The following is a 17,620-nucleotide window of genomic DNA, read 5'->3' on the forward strand; positions in this document are numbered from 1 at the left end:
TAAATTTGTTTCCTGTTGGGTAAGAGTAAGAGAGACAATCTCCACATTTGTATCGATAGTAAGTACATCATAACTTAGTAACTGCTAAAGTAATTAATTTTCATGTTGCCAGTATCACTCAATTGGTAAAATATGAATCTGACATATTGGCTGATTGAATTAGACTTGATTCTGAGGTTCTCTGGCCTCAAATTTCCTTTGAATAATTCCTTTTTTTTAAATACAACATCTTTATTGAGATATAATTCACATACCATACAATTCCTCCATTTAAAGTATACAATCTACAGTTTTTAGTATATTCAGCTGCATAATGTCTATATTCAATAGAATTGTGCAGCCATCACCATAATGAACACAATATTTTCAACATCCTTCTCAATCCCCATATCTGTTACTATTCACTCTCTGGTACCCTCCTACTCTCTTGCCCAGTCCCATGCAGGCACTAATTTCCTTTAGTCTGTGTAGATTCACCTCCTCTGGATATTTCATATAAATGGAATCATAAATATTAGTGACTTGCTTCTTTCATTTAGCTTAATGTTTTTAGGATTTATCCATATTGTGGCACGTACCAGTATCTCATTCATTTTCAGTGCCAAATAGTATTCCATTGTGTAGGTATACAATTGTTTATCCATTCTTCTGTCGAAGGACGTCTGGATTGTTTCCACTTGGCTCCTGTGAATAATGCTTCTGTATGCACTCATGGAAGTTTTCATGTGGGCATTCTTTATTTCCTGAATATACCTGAGAATGAAATTGCTGGGTCATATGGCAGCTCCATGTAACCATTTGAGAAGCTGCCAGACTAGTTTGCCAAAGCGGCTGCACCATTCACCATTCCTACCACCGCTGTATGAGGGTTCCAAGTTTTTCACAGCCTTGCCAACACGTGTTACTATCTATACCTTGGTATAGCCACCCTACTGGGTACGAAGCGGTTGTCTCACTGTGATTTTAATTTACACTTCTTTAATGATGTTGAACATCTTTTCATGTGTTTTTTGATTATTTGTGTATCTTCTTTGGAGAAACGTCTATTCAGATCCTAATTTCCTAATTATAATATGTTGGATACTATTCTACTCACTTTCTAAATGTTAACTCTCACAATAATTCTCTGAGTAATTTTCCCCCTACTTTGCCAGTTATAGATGAAGAAATGAAGGCATGGAAATTTAAGTAACGTGCTTATGATCGTTCGTAGATCATAACTTGTAGTGATTTGTAGAGTTAAGACATGGATCCGTGAGTCTATGCTTTTAACTATCATGCTACACTGCCTCATACTGTAACAAACTAGGGACAAACAGACCAATGGAAGAGACAAGAAAAAAGTATGCGTGTGTGTACAGGTATGGGACTTCACATAATAAGTAGAATGCGTATCTTTTGTCAAAATTTGCCCAATTTATTCCGTCTTAAAATGTTTTTTTATCTTAACTAATAATAAAAAATATCTCTTTGAAAAAAACGTCTAGGAATTTCTGCTGCTTGGTGCCACAGCCATTGAAGATCACCTTCAAGCACGTGTTCCAGAAACGATAACAACTTTACTGAACGCAAACATAAAAATATGGGTCCTGACAGGAGATAAACAAGAAACTGCAATTAACATAGGTAATAGATACAAAGTTTTTAAAAATCTGGTTGAACAGGTATTCTAAACATATCCTAGTATCAAGAATGAATGAGCTGCCTTCAAGTAATTGTTTTATATGTCTTTGGGGAAAATGGAGTGCAATGGAACCTTGCCATCGCATGGCAAAAAATTTAAACAAACCAAGCAAAGCAAACTGTTGTGTCTCCTTCACATTGTTGAAATAGAGACTGCAGAATGCTGACATGAGTAGTATGTAGTTTCTTGTTCCTTTCCTTGGAAACCTGAAGTTACGGCATATTTTCTCTATAATGTGTATACCTATCTTTGTATTATATATGTTTATTCACAAATATTTTGATTAGAATATTCAGCTGTTTTTTCCCCAAGCTCCAATGTCACTTTTTTTGGCCCCTTTCCCCCTTAACTTTACTGTATGATTGTGTCTTAGGGTTGAGGTGTGCAGAATAGGAGTTGAAAAATTAACTGTTAGCTGTGCATATTCAAATTTCAGTGGTGACAAGGAATTGAAATTATGATGTTTTTTTTCATAATCATCATGGCATCCAGCTCTCTTTAGATGAACATATATGATAAAATGAGTCTGTGTGCACCAGACACCCTTCACTTGTTGTCTCCACTCATTTGTTTACTCTGCATTCGTTCATTTAATGAATATTGGACACTTACTAGATATGAGGACACTCTAGGAGCTGGGAATGAAAACTTGAGTAATACTCTCTTTCTTCATGAAACTTATATACGAGTAGAGGAGATAAAATTAATAAGCAAATCACTACGTATTATATTACAATCAGTGCTAAGAATAAAAACAAAGAAAGGCATAGCAAGAGGTGGAGAAGGTAATTAAATAGAACGTCTGTTAAGGAGATGGAAAGAAGGAGCAAGCATCGGGAAGGTCCCTGGGATGAGTGTTCCAGGCCAGGAGTATGGTGAGCGCCGTGGCCCTGGTACGGGCATGTGTGTGCTCGAGGAACAGTCGAGAGGCCGGTGTGGTTGGAGTACAGGGAACAAAGCAGAGAAGACAGGAGATGAGAATCTGCTGTAAGAAATGTGTACCCTTTCAAGCAGGAGAGTAATACGGTCTCATCTGCGTTTCAACAATATCTGTTGGCTACCGTGTGGAGGCTGGGCCGAATCAAGTCAGGAGATCAGGCAGCGAGCCTTTGCGGACGTCTAGACAAGAGACGGTGGCGACTTGCACTAGGATGTGATGGGAAGGGGAGGAGGGACCAATCGGGGTACATCTGGTAGGCTGATCTGTCAGCCCTCACTGATGAGGGTGCAGTGGGCACAGAGGAGTCTTTCAAAGAGTTTTGCTGTGAAGGGGAGCAGAGAAATAGGGTGTAGCTGGAAGAGAACACAGAGTCAGTGAAGGGTTGGTTATTTTTGAAGGATCGATTTTGACATCTCTAAACATCAACTTCTTGTCTGTAAAATGGGGATAATGATAATATTTTTAACCTCATAGGGCTCTTGTGAGGATGCCTTGAGGTAGTCTCTGTGAAGACCTTAGCTTGAGGTGCAGCATTCACAAGTCCTTCACGAATGCTAGATATTCATGTAATTATTAAGGACTCAGAGGACGATGTAGTCACTCATTTATCCACCTGGCAAATATCTGAGGACACACTATGCATATGCTCTCCTCTTGCCAGCTCTCCCATGTTTTGGCTTTAGTGTGACTTGCTATGTTTCTTGATAACCATGACCTCAGTGACCACAGTAACTCAGTGTATATCCTGTGAAGGGGCTCAGCTGACCCAGCACCACAAAGGAGAATGCTCTCTTCCTATCTTCCTAAAGTGCACCCTATCATTCTTTACAAACCCGCTACCTGAGGACTGTTTGTTTCTCCTAAGCCTTCAACTGTCCCCTCAGCTCAGGACTGAAACCCTACCTAGATGAGACACAGCCATTGTTATTAGTAGCGGAATTTTTATCCTTACTGAATGAAACTTATTTTTGTTAGAAGTCTGTAATTCACTTGAAGGATTCTTTGCTCAGAATAATGGATTCTTAGAAAACCGCCATGTTAAATTGCATCCATTCAAAAAAAATGTACAGTAACTCTGGTGGACTTGAAGGAAGAAAGGAAACAAACTCTCTAATTTCTTAAAGCAGGGCTTGCAAACATCTGGAAGAATCAAGCAGGACCAGAGTGAGGGGCAGTACACACGTGTCGGAGGAGGAAGCCAACAGGGGGAACACTGGCCCCCCAGGGACAGTCGGTGTAGTCTTGCCTCTTGGAAATGAGAGTCTGCTGTTGGCACAGGTTTTTTGTTTTTAAAAGATGATTCAGAAATCTGTATTTTGATGCAAAATATCTTGATACGTAGATGTGGGCTCAAATGTATAAAATTCTGTAAGGGCAAAGCAAAACACGTCTGTTGCCTGAATGCAGCCTACAGTCCCCTGACACCTTTTGAGTACTGGGTCCCAGAGTGAATTTTATTGTCCTCCCTTAGAGGCTACGCCTGCAGAGACCAGCTAAAAATGGAGTCAATGAGCTTTGATATAAACTGAAGAGCATGCTGATATAATTTGTTTTCTTAGAGGCTTTCATGGCCATTTTCTTTTCCAAGAAATGCAATAGCCTTTGGTTAGAGACCTCTCACCTTACTTTCGTGAGTTTGAATGGCTGGGGATTGGATTCAAAAAGAAGACTGAGCTGTGTCTGAGAGCTGACATCTTTGTATCTTTCAAAGATAATCTAGAGCATAGTGGTTTAAAACCACAGACTTCGGAGTTACAAGGACCACGTTTTGAGCCTGAATCTTCTGCCTTTACATTTACAAGCTTGTGCTTTTGTGGGCTTTTCTAATCCTCAATTTCCTCATTAATAAAATGGAGATAACCATGATACCTCTGGTGATTGTGACCATTAAATGAGATGCACATGTACGGTTCTTTCTGAAATACTGGGTCCAGCGAGGGCTTTAAAAATGTTGGCCGCTGCCTTTGTGAATGTTGTGGCAGTTCTCATTACTGCCATCTCTCACGGAGCTCAAGTTGGCTAACGCTGTGCACTTAAAAGACTCAACAGTCTTGTTACTGGTTACAAACAAAATTGGATCAAGGACTTGGCGGGAGGTTTACTTACTGACATACGTTCAGGAATTAGTATGTCAGGATCGGGTTTGAGGACTCCTGTCATGTTTGTTGTCTGTTTTCTAAGACTACTAGTTCTATTAACTTCTGAAAGCTTGCTTGCTTGCTTGCTTGCTTGCTTGCTTCCTTCCTTCCTTCCTTTCTTTCTTCCTTCCTCCCTTCTTTCTTTTCTTTCTGTTTCTTTCTTTCTTTTCTTTCTTTTCTTTCTTTCTTTCTTTCTTTCTTTCTTTCTTTCTTTCTTTCTTTCTTTCTTTCTTTCTTTCTCTCTCTCTCTCTCTCTCTCTCTCTCTCTCTTTCTTTCTTTCTTTCTTTCTTTCTTTCTTTCTTTCTTTCTTTCTTTCATGTTTATTTATTTTTGAGAGAGAGAGACAGAGTGTGAGCGGGGAAGGGGCGGGGAGACAGGCAGACACAGAATCCAAAGCAGGCTCCAGGTTCTGAGCTGTCAGCACAGAGCCCGACATGGGGCTCAAACCCATGAACTGTGAGATCATGACCTGAGGCAAAGTCGGATGCTTAACCGACTGAGCCACCCAGGCTCCCCTGAAAGCTTTCTGATAACACAGTTCAACACAATCTGCTACTTCTCAACCTCAGCAGCATTTATACTATTATATTTGGCTTACCAGTATGTTGTTTTTTTTCCTCTTTTGTGTTAGCTTTGATTCCTTAGGTTTTAAGAGGCTTATAATACATACCTGTCATAAATCTTCCTTTGCACCCAATATGATGCTGGGTACGAGTAAGCCATCAGTGCCTGCATACTGATTTAAATTTTCATAATATATGGAGACTTTTAATTTTATTTATTTTTTTATTTCAGACACTTTTTGTTTCAAGTTTTTATTTAAATTCTAGTTAGTTAAAATATAGTGTTGTATTGGTTTCAGGAGTAGAATTTAGTGGCTCATCACTTAATATATAACACCCAGTGCTCATTCCAAGTGTCCTCCTTAATACCCATCACCCGGTAAGCCCATCCCCTCCCACCTCCCCTCCGGCAACCTTCAGTTTGTTCTCTCTCATTAAGAGCCTCTTATGGTTTGCCTCCCTCTCTCTCTTTTTCTCTCCTTCCCCTACTTCATGTTTTGTTTCTTAAATTCCACTATGAGTGAGATCATATGGTAGTTGTCTCTGACTTGTTTTGTTTAGCGTAATACACTCTAGCTCCATCCATGTCATTGTAAACAGCAAGATTTCACTCTTTTGGATGGCTGAGTAATATTTCATTATATGTGTGTGTGTCTACATACATATATGTGTGTGTGTGTGTGTGTGTGTGTGTGTGTATGTATATATATATCACCTCTTCTTTATCTGTTCATCCATCCATTTGATGGACTTTTGGGCTTTTTCCATTTGGCTATTGTTGATAATGCTGCTGTAAACATTGGGGTGCATGTGTCTCTTTGAATTGGTATTTTTGTATCCTTTGTGTAAATATCTAGTAGTGTCATTGTTGGGTTGTAGGGTAGTTCTATTTTTAACTTTTTGAGGAACCTCTCTATATGGAGACTTTTTAGCCTTTGTTTATATAGAGCCAGCAGCAGCAACAGCTTCAGGACAGAAGTTTCTTCTTGGGGGCAGCACTGGAACCCACAGGTGGAGGCTGGCTTGTCTGTGTCTGGCACAAATATTAATTCTCCAACCTGCATTCTGGTACAGAAACTGACAGCATTAGGCAGTTAACTTTGTCAGTAACTTATGACAAAGTCAAAGTGGAAACATGAACATTGCAGTAAAATTTATCAGGAAATCTTGGGGCACCTTAAATCAGTCATTTAAGTGTCTGACTTCAGCTCAGGTCATGATCTCATGGTTCCTGGGATCAAGCCCCACATTGGGCTCTCTGCTGTCAGTGCAGAGCCTGCTTCGGATCATCGGCCCTCTCTCTCTGCCCCTTTCCTGCTCCCCCTATTTTTCTCTGAAATATAAGTGAACATTTAAAAAATGTATCAGGGAATCTTTAGAATTCTTAGAAGTGTTTAGAAACTCTGGTTTTGAAAACTGCTGTAGCAATGCAAAGCGAATATCCACAGGCTTCAAAATAGAAATTAAAGATCACTGCATTCTTTAGGGAAAAAAACCACGATTTACACAGGAAGCATCAGATGAACCAATAACTGATGAGGAAGATCATTTAAGAATGATTATCTCCTGGGGGGCCTGGGTGGTTCAGTCAGTTAGGCATCTGATTCTTGATTTTGACTCAGGTCATGATCTCACGGTTCATGGGCCCGAGCCTCACGTCAGGCCCTGCACTGGCAGTGTGGAACCTGCTTGGGATTCTCTCTCTCTCTCTGTCTCTCTCTCTGCCCCTCCCCCACTTAATGCTCTCTTTCTCTCAAAAATAAACTTTAAAAAATTTTAAAAAGTGATACTGTATAAATTTATCTTTAAACGTTTTCAATGTTTATTTTTGAGACAGAGACAGAGACAGAGAGAAAACATGGAGCAGTGGAGGGGTTTAAGCTTTAAAGCTGCCAGGCTTTAAGCTGCCAGCACACAGCCCGATGCAGGGCTTGAACCATGAGAACTGTGAGATCATGACCTGAGCGGAATTCGGATGTTTAACCAACTGAGACACCCAGGTGGCCCCCGAGGTGTATACTTTGATCATCACGTTGAATGCTTTGAGCATTGGGTGGGTTTATTTCTTTTAGCCACACCTAGGATTTTATTAGTACAGTAGGAACAATATGTTGACATAGTGGCTTGATACAACAGAACCTGGATTCCTCAGGACGTGGAATTGATACACAGTATGAACTGAATCTCATGTCACAGAGAGATAATAAAAATAAAAATTCACAGGCATTTAAAGGTACAGATTTAGCCATTAGTTATATGCTGTTTCCCAACCATTTCTACTTAAATTGCTGATTAAGATAAAAATGAAGCGATGTTTCAATTTTTTCCCTCCACAATCCCTTGCTCAGTGTTTGTGATAAGCCTCTAGACTTTGAACTAGTTGTAAGACAGTATGGTGAATAGAGAATATAAATAGATTTTTCATTAAAAACATGAACTCGTGGAAGGCAATATGTGACCTCTTTCTTTCTCACTTTGTAGCATATTCCTGTAAACTGTTATCAACTAAAATGCCTTGTATTCGATTGAATTCAAACTCACTCAAGGTAAGTGATTTTAAAAATTCTATTTAATACGAGTATACCCAATTTGTTACTTGAGTGTTCCCCAACACCTTAAAATCTATATAAGTTGTCTTGAACTCCCACTCAAGTCCACTGGAACATTACCTCTGGTTCCGACTTCTTTCTTTCTTTTTTTTTCTTTTAAAGATTTTTCTTGGGGCGCCTGGGTGGCGCAGTCGGTTAAGCGTCCGACTTCAGCCAGGTCACGATCTCGCGGTCCGTGAGTTCGAGCCCCGCGTCAGGCTCTGGGCTGATGGCTCGGAGCCTGGAGCCTGTTTCCGATTCTGTGTCTCCCTCTCTCTCTGCCCCTCCCCCGTTCATGCTCTGTCTCTCTCTGTCCCAAAAATAAATAAAAAACTTTGAAAAAAAAAAAATTTAAAGATTTTTCTTTACATTTTTTTATTTTTGAGAGACGGGGAGAGACAGAGCACAAAGGGAGGGGCAGAGAGAGAATGAGACACAGAATCTGAAGGAGGCTCCAAGCTCCAAGCTGTCAGCACAGAGCCCAACGAGGGGCTCAAACTCACAAACCATGAGACCATGACCTGAGCCGAAGTTGGACGCTCAACCGACTGAGCCACACAGGCACCCCTCTGGTTCCCACTTCTTGCCTCATTCTTAGGCTAGTCCTTCATCACCCTGTTCCCAGCATCATACCAAACCCAGCACTCAGATACTTGATTTTAAAAATGGAAAAGAAAAAAAAGAAAGAAAAATATGTGCATATAGCAGTCTTTACCAGAAGTTTAAGTAGATACCTGGCATTTACATTGCAAGAATGAAAGGATTTTGGAATCCAATACTGAACATCCTTGCCCTTAAAAATTAAATGGCTACAGCCATATATTTTCTGTTAATTTTTTTTACTGTATAATTTTCATACTCACTTTAAATTTTAAATAGATTTCATCTATTCCATTTCATCCTTTTTTTTAAATGTAGTTCTGAGTTTCTGACACATATTATTATTCTCCATGAAAAACTTTAAAAATATTTCTACTGGGCAGATCAGCTGGTGATGAATTTCCTGGTTTTGTGTGAGAAAGTCTTTATTTCTCTTTCACATTTGAAGGACAGTTACACTGGATATAGAATTCTAGGTTGGTATTTCTTGTTCTTTCAGTACTTCCTTCTCAACTGTGTAGTTTCTGATGAGAAGCCTGCTATTTCTTACTTTATTCTTCCCTTCTGGCTTCTTTCAACATTTCTTCTTTGCCTTTGATTTTGTGGTTTGAGTGTGATATGCCTAGGTATAGATTTTTTTTTTTTTTTTTTTTTGTATTTATCATGCTTGGTGTTTTCTAAGCTTCCTGGGTTTATGGTTATGTGTTTGCCATTAGTTTGAGAACGTTTTTAGTCATTAGTACTTAAAATTCTCTTTGTTTTGTTCTCTTACTCTTCTCCTTCTGGAATTCCAGTTGACTGTATGTTGTTAGATCTTTTAAATTGTCCCACAGTTCTTGAATATTTCATTTGGGATTTTTTTTCTAATTCTTTTTACTCTTTGTATTTCAGTTTGGGAAATTTCTGTTGACATAATTCAAGCTTAATTATATTAATTAATTAATTAATTATATATTACATAATTCAATTTGTAGACTGTGTCCAGTCTATTGTTGGGCTCAATAAGGGCAATCTTCTGTTACAGTGTTTTTTATTTCTAGCATTTCATTTTTATTCTTTAAGTGTTTCCATCACTCTGCTTATCTTCCCCATATATTGTCTATTTTTCCATTACAGTCCCTAACATGTTAATCATAGTTTATCTTATTTTTAAAAGATGTTCATTTATGTAATTAGAAAGACTGTGAGTGAGGGTGGGGCAAAGAGATCATGAGAGAGAGGATCCCAAGCAGGCCCTGTGCTATCACGAACGGTGAGATCATGACCTGAGCCAAAATCAAGAGTCAGACACTTAACCGATTGAACCACCCAGGAGCCTCGATCATAGTTTATTTTAAATTCACTGATACTTCCAAAATCTGTGTTATCTTTGAATCTGGTTCTGATGCTTGCTTTAGCTCTTCAGATATGGTGCTTTTTCTTGCCTTTTAGCATGTCTTGTAATTTTTTGTTGAAAGCTGGACATGATGAATCTGGTAATAGAAATTGAGCTAAAGGCCTTTAATGTAAAGTTTTATGCTAATCTGGCCATACTTAATGTTTGCTGCAGCTGCACACACAAGAAGTTCCAATTTTTTTTTCCACAGACATAGCAAAAACAGCCTGTAATTCATAAGGATCACAAAACACCCCAAATAGCCAAAGCAATCCTAAGAATGAAGAACAAAGCCAGAAGCCTCATACTTCCTGATTTCAAAATATATTACAAAGTTACAATTATTAAAACAGTACGGTACTGACATAAAGACAGAGACCAATGGGAAAGAATAGGGTCCAGAAATAACCCATGCATATGGATTACAGGGATGCCAAGAATGCACACTGGGGAGAGGATAGTCCCTTCAAAAAATGGTCTTGGAAAAGCTGGATATCCACATTCAAAAGAAAAAAATCAGATCCTGTCTTAGTCCATTCTGGCTGCTATCACAAAATACCACAGACTGGCTAGCCTATAAACAACATAAATTTATTTCTCACAGTTTTGGAGACTGGGAAATCCACAACCAAGGCACCATCATGGTCATGTTCTGGTGCTGGTTGTCTTCCTGGGTCATAGCTGGTGCCTTCTAAGCTGTGTCCACAGGTGGCAAAAGGGTCTAGGGATTTCTGGAGTCTCTTCCATAAGAGCATTAATCTTCATGACATAATTACTTCTCAAAGGCTCCACCTCCTAATATCACTGGGCATTAGGATTTGAACATATGAATTTTGGGGGACACAAACATTCAGACCATAGCAGACTCTTACATTACAGCATAAACAAAAGTCAAGTCAAAGTGGATTAAATACTTAAACAGAGACCCAAAACTGTAAAATCCTAGAAGAAATCATAGGGGGGAACCTGCTTGACATTGAACTTGGCACTGATTTCTTGGATATGATAACAAAAGCACAGGCAATAAAAGCAAAAATAGACAAGTACCACTAAACTAAAAATCTTGACTATATTTTGTTAAATTTGTCACTAGGTACTTTATGTATGTGGCTATATTGGAACTGGAATTGTATGTGCAGCTTAATTTTCCAATTATTTGCTCCTAAAATACCAAAAGTTTAATTTTTTAAACTTTAATTTGAGAGAGAGAGAAAGGGAGAGAGAGGAAGAGAGAGCATGAGCAGGTGAGGGGCAGAGAGAGAAAGAGAGAAGAGAGAAAGAAAAAGGGGGAGAGAGAATCCCAAGCAGGCTCTGCACTGTTGGTGTAAAGCCTGATGCGGGGCTCGATCTTTTGAACTGTGAGATCATAACCAAAATCAAGAGTCAGGTGCTTAACTGAGCCACCCAGGCGCCCCAATTCTGAATTCTTGATAGTGATAATTTATATTCTCTCTTTTTCTGGATCATTATAGCAATGGGTTTACCCATTTTGTTGATCTTTTCAAAGAACCAGATTTTTGACTTTGTTATTTGCTCCATATTTTGTCTGTTTTCAATGTCATTGTTACTCCTGTCTTTATTACTTATTTCCATCTACTGCTTCGTGTTTAATTTGTTCTTCAGTCTTTTTGAGGTGTATATATATTAACCCTGGCTTTCATGATCTTTATTCTGATGTTTGCTATTACTGGGGGCTTTGCTGGGGAGGTACTGGGAAGGTCCCTCCCCTCCAGGGTTAAGCAACTCCCAGAGCTAGTAAACAGCATGCCCAGTGAATGTGCCTTTCTTATGCAAACCAACCAACCCAGAGCCCATACCCCTACCACCTACTTTATCGGGCTCTCACATTCTGGGCCACTATCCACTTGCCCTAAGCCCCAGAGCCTACTGAGATTACTCAAACTCGCAAAATCCTACATCTGCTTACCCTGTCTCACCTGTTCCTTTCTGTGGAAAGCACAATAAAGGTTCTTGCCCACACTTTCCTTCTGTTCCCTTTGCCTTCTGACTGAACTCAGTGCTGTCCCATGTGTCCACCGCCCCCCCCCCCCCCTCCATCTCCACTGTGTTATTTGCTTCCGTATCTTGGGATCTGTGAGTATCACAAATTGTCTTTTGAACGGCAATTGTCTCCTGATCTGTTGGCCTTAACTGTATCTCAAATTTTCTATTAATACACTATATTTAAGAACAGTGTGTTACTTTCCAATTGCTGCATAGCAAATGACCACCAACTTAGCAGCTTAAAGCAACATAAATTTTTTTGTCTTACGGATTTCACGGGTTAGGAATTTGACATGTTTTGGTTCGGCTCAGTGTCTTACTGGGCTGAAATCAGGATGTCAGCTGGCTGTGTCCCCATCTGGAGTCTCAACTGGGGAAAAAGCCACTTTGAAGCTCCCTTAGTTGGTTGGCAGAATCGACTTCCTTGTGTCTGTATGAGGTCCTGTCTTCTTGCTAGCTGCCAGCCAGGGACTGCTCTCGGGAACTAGAGGTCACTCGTAGGTCCCTGCCTTGTGGCTCTCTCTGCAACATGGCAGTTTACTTCCAGGCCAACAAAAGAACATGTGCTGCAGCTTGGAATATCTCTGTCCTTTTGTCTCTGACCTTTAATACCTCTTTTGAAAGAGCCTACCAGATGAGGTCAATGGGAAGGGATTGTATGGAGCATGCACATTGGTGGGTGGGAATCTTAAAATCCTGCCTACCACGAGGCGAAAATTCAGGTGATTATTTTTCAACATATTTTCTAACTTAAGCACTAAAACCATAATTTTTCTTCTATGCATTGCTTTAGCTGTATTCCATAAATATTAGTGTTATATTTTCAATAAGGTTATTTTAAAATATCCAATTTTCACTAATTTCTTCTTTGACCCATGGCTTATTTAGAAGTGTGTTAAATTTACATATATTTGGCATATTTCTAGATGTCTTATTGTTACTTGTTTTTAATTCAATTTAATTCTGGACAAAGGACATATGTTTTAATTGGTCTTAATCATTTTGAACCCATTCAGACTTGTTTTATGTTCGAGTATATGGTTTCGGTAAAATGCTATGTGCAAATATCAGTTGAGTCACGGTGACTGAGTCACTGTTGTAATAAACTGTCCTCGTTGTCTTTCTAGCCAATCTATCAATTTCTGAAAGAATTATTAAAATCCTACTGTAATTTTGAATTTTATATTTCTCCCTTTTATTCTACCTATTTTTGCTTCATATATTTTGAGGCTCTATTGTTAGGAAATATAATTGTTATTTCTTTCTGAAAAATTAACTTTTTAATCATTATGAAATGTCTCTACTTTTGGTAATATTTTCTCTTTAAGGCTATGTTATCTGATATATCACTTCAGCTTTCTCATTATGGTTAACTCTTCATGGCACATAATAATGGTGGTATCTTTTCTAATATTTTCCTTTATTTCTCAATTTAGTTTGCATATACTTTGAGGGTTGTGTATAGCCTTTGTACTATTTTATTAAATTAAAAAAAATTTTTTAATGTTTTATTTATTTTTGAGAGATAGACAGAGCGTGAGCAGGGGAGGGGCAGAGAGAGAGGGAGACACAGAATCGGAAGCAGGCTCCAGGCTCAGATCAGTTAGCACAGAGCCTGATGCGGGGCTCGAACTCACGGACCACGAGATGATGACCTGAGCCAAAGTCAGATGCTCAACTGACTGAGCCACCCAGGCACCCCTAGTCTTTAATAAGTCTCTTAAGAGTATAATAAATACAGAATAAAATGTTATGTTTTGTTAACTCTTCTACTGTTAAATATTAGATGAAGGCTGAGTTATACTTTTTATTTCTCCAAATTATATACAGCAAAGGCAGCTGAGACATGTGTTCAAATTTGTGTTTACAAAGTTTGTGACCTTGTGGGTCTTGGTTGCATAATTAGAATTTTCCAGAAGCTAGTCTTGTGAGTGAAAGCTCTATTTCACTTCCATATTGTGATTTCCATGGTGATCTTGGTACTTTCTTTAAGATTTTCTCTTATGTTTTAAGTTCTTGTAAACTTTAGAGTTATGTCATTTTCAAAACTCATTATTCCTGAATGGATAAAGAAGATGTGGTTTACACATACAATGGAATACTACTTGGCCATAAGAAAGAATGAAATCTGGCCATTTGCAGCAACGTGGATGGAACTGGAGGGTATTATGCCAAGTGAAATAAGTCAGTCAGAGAAAGACAGATACCATATGTTTTCACTCATGTGGATCTTGAGAAACTTAACAGAAGACCATGGGGGAGGGGAAGGGGGAAAAAAAGTTACAAACAGAGAGGAAGGGAGGCCAACCACAAGAGACTCTTGAATACAGAGAACAAACTGAGGGTGGATGCGGGGGTGGGGGAGAGGGGAAAGTGGGAAAGTGGGTGATGGGCATTGAGGAGGGCACCTGTTGGGATGAGAGCTGGGTGTTGTATGGAAACCAATTTGTAATAAATTACATTACAAAAAAAATTTACCATGTTAGTAGAGATTTTAAAGCAATCTCAATGCTTCATATTCACACATTTATTGAAAATAATGTTGCAAAATAAAAATGGAGCCTCCAATTATAACAAAAATTGGGAAGGAGTGTCACTTTCCATTTAGCAAGCAAGCTCACTACTCATTTCAAGACATCAAAAAATAAAATATTTAATATTATAAAAAACCAGAACTCATTATTCCTAAATAATCATTACTGATACACTTGCTTTACATAATGAAGCAGATAATGCAATTTTCCCGTGTAATGTGCTGCAGGTTGTGCTGTGCAGAATTTTACATAATTAACGTTGGCAAATTGCTCAGGTAGTCATGTTCTAGAGTGAACCATGTTGGAGGAATTATCTTCACTCCTGTTAACATTGGCAGCAGGAGGACTGGTAAAGAAAAACAAATAATTTAGGAGTGGAAGAAAAAAAATAAGATGTTAAGACTGTTAAGCTTTAGCTCCAAGCATTTACATGTTCCAAGTAACTGTAAAATTGAAAGCAATTTATTAATCAGAAAAGCACCAAGTTTTGTGTTCAGTGATGAAATGAAGTTTGAGAAGAGTTATTAGCGTATAGGAAAACTTCAATTTTGCCAGATTATTTTGGGGTCAGCAAAATAACTGCAGTCATTTGAGATCACTGATGGGATATGTAGTCCACTATGTGGAAAAAGCAGAGGTGGAAATGTTGAATATGATACACGTATAGTATATATTATAGCTCTTACACAGTACGAAATCAAATTTTAAGTGTCTGAATTTCATCTGTTTTTAGACCTGCAGGTTTATATAAAGGCCTTGGTAATTCAAGGATTATTAAATTACCTTTGATTTCAGGAAACACAGTAATTTCATTTGAGTAATGAGTAATGAAGGCCTTCTGAGGAAAATAGGAAGGAGGATTGTTTCATTAAAGCTTTTGGAGCTTGATACCTGTTATGTTTTAAAATTTTTCCCCAGGTGCCACATCTTGTTAAAATTTCATTCATTAACATGTTTAAGAAAAGTACAGATCATTAAAAAAAAAACTGATTTCTACAGATGACTGAATAGAACTGAAAAGTGTAGTTAAGCAAAATAGTTAAATAATAAGCTTTTAAATAGGATTTAGTATTTTATGGCACTCATTTCACATAGTCGAAGAAATGAAAGAGTTGGCAACAGTCAAGAAATCTTTTGGCATGCTTATTAGTTCACTAATCTTGCAACAGAAAGTGGTAACTGATACTATTTTTATTTCACTTGTATTTGATGAAGGAATTTTCTTTAGCATTAATCTGCATGACTTATAGTTTTGTTATGTATTTTCCTTAAAATACTCCACTATCTGAATTTTCTACTCTGCTACTGGCATGGGGAGTCATTTCTCTAAAATTTTGAGCTTTCAACAGTTTATGTGAATTATGAAAGAAAGGAAGGATGATCTGAGGAAAATAAGCTAAGGGAGGTGACTCCCACATATCTTAAATTGAACAATGAGTCTCTAAAACTTCTATACTCCCCCCTTAGAAACCGGAGACTCAGTTGTGTAGAGTTCACTCCCATTATTTTGTTCCCACCTTTGACATTTTTCTCAAAAAATCTCTGAACTTTCTGGTATGCTAGCACCCATTTGTATTTTCCAGCTGATATGAATTCACTCTTCTATACCTTTTGAAAAGCAGCTTTATTGAGATATGATCCACATCACACACAAAAATTATGTTTAATGTGTACAATTCAGTCTGTTTTAATATTTTCACACATACATGCAACCGTCACCACAGTCAACTTTTAGAATACTTTGATCACCTCTAAAAGAATCTCCCTACTCTTTAGTTACCATTTCTCTCATCTTCCTTCCCCCACCCTAAACAACCACTAATCTACTTTGATAGATCAGGGTCCCTATATGCTTCAAACTCTATGGGTTTGCTTATTCTTGACTTTCATGTGAATTGAATCATAATAACATAGTCTTTTGTGACTGGCTTCTTTCAGTTACTGTATTTTTAAGGTTCGTCCATGTTGTAGAATGCATTAATACCTCATAACTTTTTGATGGCTAAAGAATATTCCGTTGTATGGATATTCATACAATATTTTGTTTATCCATTCATCAGGTTGTTTTCACTTCTAGGCAATTGTGAATGGTGCTGCTATAAACATTCACGTACAAGTTTTGTGTGGACGCAGGTTTTCACTTGTCTTGGGTGTAGAAGCCTACGAGCGGTGTTGCTGGGTCATCTGGTGAACTCACGCTTACCCATCTGTAGGACCTGTCAGACTATTTTCCAAAGTGGCTATATCATTTTACATTCCAGCCAGCAGTGTTTGAGAGTTTTGGGTTTCTCTAAATCCTGATCAACATTTACTGTCTGGCTTTTTGATTCTAGTTGTGCTAATAGGTATAAAGTAGTATCTCACTGTGGTTTCTCTTGGCATTTCGCTGGTCATCTATGATGTCACTCTTCTTTTCATGTTATTTACTTTTTCATTTCAGTGAGATACTTGAAGGGAAGAATGAGGTAAAAAGTATGCCTCTGCCTACCATACTGATTCAGAAAGTCTTTTATTTATATTTATATATGTATATATAAAATGAGAAAAATAAATGGTTCCCCGCCCCCCCCCCCCCGCCCCACTCTGTTTTAGGCAACACAACAAGCAGTTAATCAGAACTGTCAAGATCTTGGAATCCTGTTAGGTGAAGAAAATGACCTGGCCCTCATCATTGATGGTGAAACACTGAAGTATGCCTTCCATCCTGAAGTTAAGAGGAGCTTTATCAATTTGGCCCTCTCATGTAGAGCGGTATTATGTTGTAGGTAAGGATATATTCACTGTTCTTCTCCCTTCCCTGCTATATTTAACATAAACATGTAAAGAAAATGTAGACATGGAAATAGGAGTTTTTGTAGAGGAAAAGTTCCTTATTGATGAAATATATGTTCAAATTGGAGAGAGATATCTGAGTTTAATTCTAATCGTCAAGCTTAAGATGTAGTAGAAAACAGATTATAATTTTTCAATGATAAATTATTGATGTATTGACCAGATGAAAGGTGTCTCCAGTAAGAACAAAGGTCCTCTATTTAATTAATTTAATAAATAAATAAATAATTTCTATTAAAAAAATTTAATGCTTATTAGAGAGAGAGAGAGCATGAGCAGGGGAAGGACAGAGAGAGAAGGAGACACAGAATCCAAAGCAGGCTCCAGGCTCTGAGCTGTCAGCACAGAGCCTGACATGGGG

General features: G+C 38.2%; 1 protein-coding gene across 6 annotated transcripts in view; it reads left to right on the top strand.

The window, feature by feature from the left end:
* The window catches only part of LOC131488074 (phospholipid-transporting ATPase IB-like), a 212,987-nt gene that overhangs the window by 89,479 nt on the left and 105,888 nt on the right, over positions 1–17,620 (top strand). For all 6 annotated transcript variants that reach the window (XM_058689430.1, XM_058689457.1, XM_058689465.1 and 3 more), the window contains 3 exons: positions 1,488–1,626; positions 7,808–7,872; positions 17,020–17,192. In XM_058689430.1, the coding sequence (XP_058545413.1) occupies positions 1,488–1,626; positions 7,808–7,872; positions 17,020–17,192 (377 nt within the window). The remainder of the gene's footprint in view (positions 1–1,487; positions 1,627–7,807; positions 7,873–17,019; positions 17,193–17,620) is intronic.

This window comes from Neofelis nebulosa, chromosome 1 (assembly GCF_028018385.1).
Source record: "Neofelis nebulosa isolate mNeoNeb1 chromosome 1, mNeoNeb1.pri, whole genome shotgun sequence".
NCBI lineage: Eukaryota > Metazoa > Chordata > Mammalia > Carnivora > Felidae > Neofelis > Neofelis nebulosa.